General features: G+C 52.8%; 2 protein-coding genes across 2 annotated transcripts; both read right to left on the bottom strand.

The window, feature by feature from the left end:
- Positions 1-2,791: 2,791 nt before the first annotated feature.
- On the bottom strand, positions 2,792-4,354 carry N7539_001596 (uncharacterized protein; the record flags this gene model as incomplete). Its single annotated transcript, XM_056931199.1, has 1 exon — positions 2,792-4,354. The coding sequence occupies one exon, from the start codon at positions 4,352-4,354 to the stop codon at positions 2,792-2,794; it is 1,563 nt and encodes a 520-aa protein (XP_056793230.1).
- Positions 4,355-4,649: 295 nt separating this feature from the next.
- Positions 4,650-6,003, bottom strand: N7539_001595 (uncharacterized protein; the record flags this gene model as incomplete). Its single annotated transcript, XM_056931198.1, has 4 exons — positions 4,650-5,046; positions 5,100-5,321; positions 5,380-5,401; positions 5,724-6,003. 4 exons carry the CDS (start codon positions 6,001-6,003, stop codon positions 4,650-4,652), a joined length of 921 nt encoding a protein of 306 aa, XP_056793229.1.
- Positions 6,004-6,371: the final 368 nt, after the last annotated feature.

Genomic DNA, 6,371 nt, shown 5'->3' with positions numbered 1-6,371 from the left:
TCAAGCGGCTATGATGGAGTGAAGTTTAAACGAGGTTCCGGTCAAGCGAAAGCCGGCGGAGAGTCGGAGGAGAAGGAGAGGCAACGAGTCTGGACTCCGAAGTGGACTAGTTCTGTTGGTGGGCTGCGACTAGATGAAATTCCCTTCTTGAGGACGTGACTCCGGACATGTCTATCAGAGGGGCGATTGCAGATGCACAGCCTCCTTTTTCTCTTTTCTCTCTCTCTCTCTCGTCAGTCTCTCTAGCTCTCCCTCCGCATCGGCGGCAATGGCGATCAGCGTATCAAGGGCGCCAACTCGTCCTTGCCGCCTCGGCATCGGTTCTCTTGAACCCACAGTGCACCGTGCCGGGTCAGGACTAGAATCAAAGCATGTGCTCACGTGTCCGGAGTCTGAAGGATAAGAATGAGGAACTGGGCAGTGAGTAGTAGATACAAGATAGTAGATACTGAGTACTGAGTACTGAGTACTGAGTGGTCACAATGTACCAGACTGTAGATGGAGTCTCGATCCATGTGTAATTTTCATGATTGCGAATATCTTCTCTTCTACTACGACCCGCTTGACACTGTTTGCCAGCCCGATGACTCTTCAACCAGCCCCCGCCCCCCCTTGCCAAAGACTAACAGTGACAATGACCTCATGCAAGAGTGTGATGACCGAGACGTAGCCGCCGTGATATGTACAAAGGGCTCCTTCCTGTGATCTCCTTTGAGACCTGGACTGTTTCAGCGCAGAACCGAGATTCTCCATCAGGGGGATAGTCACCGAGACGCTTGGGGTTGGAGAAGCACGCCAAGATCAGATAAACATTGTCGGAATGATCATGATCACGGTACATCAAGTGGGATGTGGCTTGATGTGAGCGTCATCCCAGCATGCGGTCTGGATCTCAGTCCAGTTATCTTGTCTGAGTCTGTGTCTGTGTCTGCCTCTGTATCGGTGCTGGACTCCTGTGACCGTTGCGAAGAGTGCGTGATGGTCAACCAGTTGTCACAAGTTGTCGAGGTGGAGGAGCTGGCGGTGCTGCGCCTCCTTGGGGTTGGAAGTCCAGGCCAATGAGCGGGCTGGACCTCGGGACGGGACTGGGGCCGCATGAGAAGAGCGGAGTAGCCAAGACAATTCCCGACTCCATCACGAGAGTGGTACTTGAGTCTTGAAGTCAGGGTGACGATTTTTGACTATGGTAAAGTCGTATTCCTCGACCTAGATTCTTGGTATGTACCGTACCTGACTACCGAGGTATTCAAGCACCACTGTATCAGTACTACAGTAGTGCATGGGGCTCCGCACCATCTCGTAAATTGCGCGGGTTTCCAGTCGGAGCTCCGTTGGAAATCCTCACACCAGCGGAGTGTGGAGTGTGGACGGTAGACTGCAGACTGTAGACTGTAGGTCATGTACTCAAAAGACCAGAGCTACACAAACCACTATGTTCCTCCCACAGCGCTCAGCTGTACTGTACATGGTCGCTCAACCACGCGTCGCCATTCTCTTCGTGAGAGCACTCGAAAGTCTCACCACTGCGGGTGTCCAGGTGGAGAGACCTCCGATAACCGTCGAGATTGGCAGACTCGTGTACAGCGCCACAGTGATGTAGTCGCCTGTGGCGAAGAAGTGGCTTGATCAGACAGTAATTCGAAATCAACCAATCACTGAGTGACTACGACAACGTAGTTGACTCCAGAGTCCAGACTCCCTGGCGCCGGTTGAGTGTGGCGCAGAGATCAGACTGTGGCGTCAACACTTGTCGTGCCATGTGCTTGCCACCTGGTCGAGTTGTCGGAGGATGTTCTGACTACTACTAAGGTGCAGAGCTCAGTGTATCGCTATCTTGTACCTAGTCCTACTACCTACTCAGGACCATCAGGCAGTGCTTGTGCCCTCATCCATCAAGGTATCACTCATATCAGCTGATCCCGCTCGCATGCTCCGCCTCGATTCGTAAGATCAAAATTTCTCGCCCCGTGTGGAAGAGCTGCAGCGCCCGTTGGAGGTTAGACAACCCATGACGCATCATCCGTCGAGCGAGGTCGTTTTCTCTCGCTGGATGGAGAAGGTATACTCGGATTTTCACCTGACATGTCCGAGTATCACTTGGCGTTGGATACAGCTGACCATCTAGGCATCACTTTATGACCGGTCCAGGAAATGTCGTGCTATCGTGTTGATTGATCTTGCAATAAACTATCATGATAATGGACAGGAGTTGAGTTTATGCAAGTTTCCAAGAGACCATGAAAAGTAGTACATGATCAATGTATATATATATATATATGTATATATATATGTATATCTATATACACATATATATACCGAAGAGTTAAGTGGGACTGAAAGTGAAGTAGTGACGTAGTCAAGGTGGAAGGGGTATCTTGGGCGAAGGAAAAAAGACAGACCAGACCGCGCTGACGAGGAACCACGTGCAAGCGGTAGCTCGCCCGGCGGAAAATTCGACAGTGTGAACTTGAAGACACTGTTCGAGAAGACAGAGAAGGAGAAGAATGAGAAGAAGACAAGATGAAAAGTTGAAAAGATGACAGGGAAGGAAGAGAAAGAGTGAAAAAGTCGAACGCTAACACAGCAGACCTCGACGGGAGAAAGAAAGAAAAAAAAAAAAAAGGCGCTTGAAAATATTAAACAATATAACAAAGCCCATATCACTCACATGCATGGAATGGAGGGGAGAAAGGGGGTGCGCTGGGGTGGGCAGAGGAAGTCATGAGCACATCGCCATCAAACATGATCGCATTCATCCACATCTTTCGTATGAATTCACATCGTCCGGGGGTCAGTCAATACTCTCGGTGAAGCGGCTACTACGACTCCCATCGTAGCTAGGAAAGCTTCGACCGAGCCCGTCGGGTCGCCGAGGGATCACTGCAATCGCCGATTGCGGTTGAGCGATGGGGCTTGTCGGAGTGACCGTTGTGGGCGACGCAACACTGACCGCGCTGGAGATGGGGAGATGCACCGGCGAAGATCGAATGGGTGACTCAAGACCCTCCTCGGCCTCCCGTGTGTAGTTGGTGTCCAGGACCATCCCATGAGGCAGGGTGGGAGGTGGTGCCTGCGACAGCGGCGAAGTTAACGCACTGCCCATCGCCGAAGCGCCTCCAGGCGACACGGGCGATAATCCAGGGTAGGTGGGGGAACTCTCGTCGCCAGTCCCCCCGTAGCCATCGCCTCCGTGAGCGAGCACCGGAGGGATCTTACGGCCAGAGATCTTCTGAAACCCACGCTCACTAGGAGTCGAGGAAGAGACAGTGCTATCGGATCGGACCGTCATGGTGGAATGACGCCACCGCTTGGCGAATGCGGGTGACAGATACGATGCTGAGAAGAGAGGCTCGTTACTTGAGATGGTCGACATTTGACGAGTGGTGCCACCGTCATCTGACGGGAGGGGCAGCGCTGCCGAATTCCTCTGCTTGAACATCATCTTTCGACGACGAAACAGATAGAACAGAACGATGAAGATCATAGCAAGCCCCGCGACGCTACCTACAACCCCGCCTACGATCTTGGAAGTGGTTGGGTCGATGCCTGATTCCGGAGTGGGCGAATGCGTCTGATCAGAAGTGGGTGCAGAATTGCTGGGGCTGGTGGCCGATCCGGGATCTTCAGAGGGAGACGCATCGGCAGTCGAGATGGGAGCAAGCAACGATACGGAGGTGTTGATGGCCAAAGTGGTCGAGTTGGAATGAAGCGAGGTTGGAATGATGCTGCCCACCTTGAAGGCGGAGGTTGGTTTGGACCCCGGAGTGATAGTCGTAGCTGGCGACGGAACATGGCGCGACGAGGACCGCAGCGCCGGGCTCACTGCGGCCGAGGATGGCCTGGACGGCACCGAGGTAGCGGATTGCTTCGTACTCGATAACGAGGCGGTGACAGTCAGGGACCCAGTGGAAGCCGTCGAAGAGGCTGGATCCGTCGTGAGCGTCGCAGTCGAATCTCCCAGTGAACGGATTTCCAACGCAGACTCAGAAAGAGTCAAGGAGAGACTGACGCTAGCCGATTCCGGAAGTGTTTTGAGGTTCGAGTCGAGCATTTGCACAACCGTCTCGACCACGGTTACGATAGCGATCTCGGGTTCTTGGCGCTTCGGCAAGGCATTGGAACTGCCAGGACTGCTGTCGGGGGTCTCCCCAGATTGGGGGCGATTCTCTACTGACACACAGGGGTCCTGACAGTTGGTGTCGTCTCGAAGAATATGCGATTCGAGGATTGTGTGAGGGGCGATGTCTTCTCCATTGTTGGAGAGCAGTCTGGTATCTTGGTCATTGTCATGCAGGTGTTGCCTTGCTCGGCTGAACCTGCCGATGTGATCATGTCGATGGCCATGGTGAGCCATAGCTGCGTGGTGGTGTCGTTCGGTCGGATCGCAGGATCTGATAAGCAACTTTTTTTTTTTTGGCTCCGACGATCCCCGAGGTACCTGAGCCCGCTCCAGCCCGACGACTGCCGATGAGATTGTGGTTGTTTTTGAAAAACACAAAAGGTGGTAAACGTAGTTTTTGTGGTTGCGCTTACGTTGCGACGAAAAGAGTATGAAGGAGAGTCAGATGACAGTCAATGTCACAGAATTGGTGTTCAGACGAAAGGTCCGTGATTTGCGCGGACGAAGAGAAAGTGGGCACCAGTCGGCGCTAACGGCAATGGAGACGAAGATGGTGAGATTGGAAAATCCAGAGACGAATGGATTCGAGATCTAAGGAGTGATTGTATTTGGTCTTGTGTGTCTGGTCACGAAGGGGGTGGTGAGCAAACAATGGCCCCTCTGTTGACACGGGGTTGATCTCGTCATGCGCGGTCGAGGAGATCAAGGCAACACCAATCAATGGGATGAAAATGAGTGTCGACTCATCACCTAATCCATTGCGCGGGTCGGAGGAGATGTTCGGTCTCCGTGCTAAGGAGGATGTCAACTGCGATGGTGGTCGTCCCAGCCTTAAAATCTGGGGGTGTTTGCCGGGTGGTGGTTCACGGAGAGGAGGGAGAACCTCAGGAAGAATCGCGAGGTTGAGGGGTGGTGCACACTGCACACTGCACAGTTCAAACAGCCCGCCAGGTACTTGTGCTGATTCGGACACACACACGATTGACTGGGAATGACGCGGACCCGACGCATGCACCGTTCTTCTGAAGATGGTACGAAGCACCACGTTGTGAACAGCACCGCGTGAATGTCAGTCGTAGAGGAGGTCAAGACTTCGAGACTGACGAGAATCGTCAAAGCGAAAGACGCGGGAGACCGGTGGACCGGGGGACCGAGAAGGGCGAACGGTTGTTGACGAGACCAGACAACGAGCGAAGATCGTCTTGTCCGTCGGTGCGAGGAGGTTGGTGGTTTGGACGGTTATAGGGTTGGGTACTCACTTTGGTGGGGGTGTGCCAGTCACTTCATCAGTTCATTCAGTCTCACCCATCGCTGGGTCTCTCCCCTGATCGAGTATCAATCCGTCCACGGGTGACCCGCGTGAGCGACGAACCCACCGTGGGAGGGGCCAAGCATTCCTCTTTCTTTGCCTTTTTTTTTTTTTTTTTTCTTTTCTTCTTGATTTCGTTTTTACGCTACGCCCATTCACCGAGTTCATTGTCTCCTCATGGTGTACCTCTCCAAGTGAATCACTTCGTTCCCTCTCCCTTTCTCTGGCCAAACCCAAAGCTTGTGTATTTGTTATGATCCTGACCAAAAAAAAAAGAATCCGAATCCAAATCACCGGGAAATGCGAGGAGGCCAGTGGGCGGCTGCAGGTCAAACTTGGTTGGTGTGCCTCCATCGGGACTAGCGTGGGCTGCTGCAGGTACACGATCCGGTCCACCAATGACGACGCCAAAGGGGCGTGACAGGTGGAGCCCCACCGCGTGTTCTGGCCCCGAGAGAGGAGTCCACCGAGATCCACCCGTCACCAGACTACGCCCGATTGGGTCACACGATAGTCCCGTTCGCACCCAGTTCGGTTTAGGGCCAGTCTGCAGGTTTGATTGCGATGACTGCATTATTGATTGGCCCTCTGGGTCCAATGGTCTCGCGACGACGGTGATGGGAGACAGTCGTGACTCGTTAGGACAGGAGAGTTGGGAATTGGGAGTTTGGGAGTATCCTTGTTCGTCTTGTTATTCTCCTTGTTCTTATTATCATGTCGATTGTTTATGGTTGTGATGTCCTTTGTCCGCTGATCATTCGCCCTCGGGACGGAAATTACTCGTTCCACCGTTGACCAGTGGGGTTCTCGATCCCATCGGATTTCTGATTTCTTCTTGACTCGAGTAGTCTTACCACGCTAAATACTTAGTTAGGTTACTACTTACTAGTTACTACTACTACCTAGTTAAGTTACTACTTACTACTTAGTATACACTATATT

The sequence above is a fragment of the Penicillium diatomitis genome, assembly GCF_028827545.1.
Source record: "Penicillium diatomitis strain IBT 30728 chromosome Unknown utg000002l_segment0_segment0, whole genome shotgun sequence".
NCBI classification, from domain to species: Eukaryota; Fungi; Ascomycota; class Eurotiomycetes; order Eurotiales; family Aspergillaceae; genus Penicillium; species Penicillium diatomitis.
The sequence above is the reverse complement of the archived record's forward strand: the minus strand, read 5'-3'. Positions and strand labels throughout refer to the sequence as shown.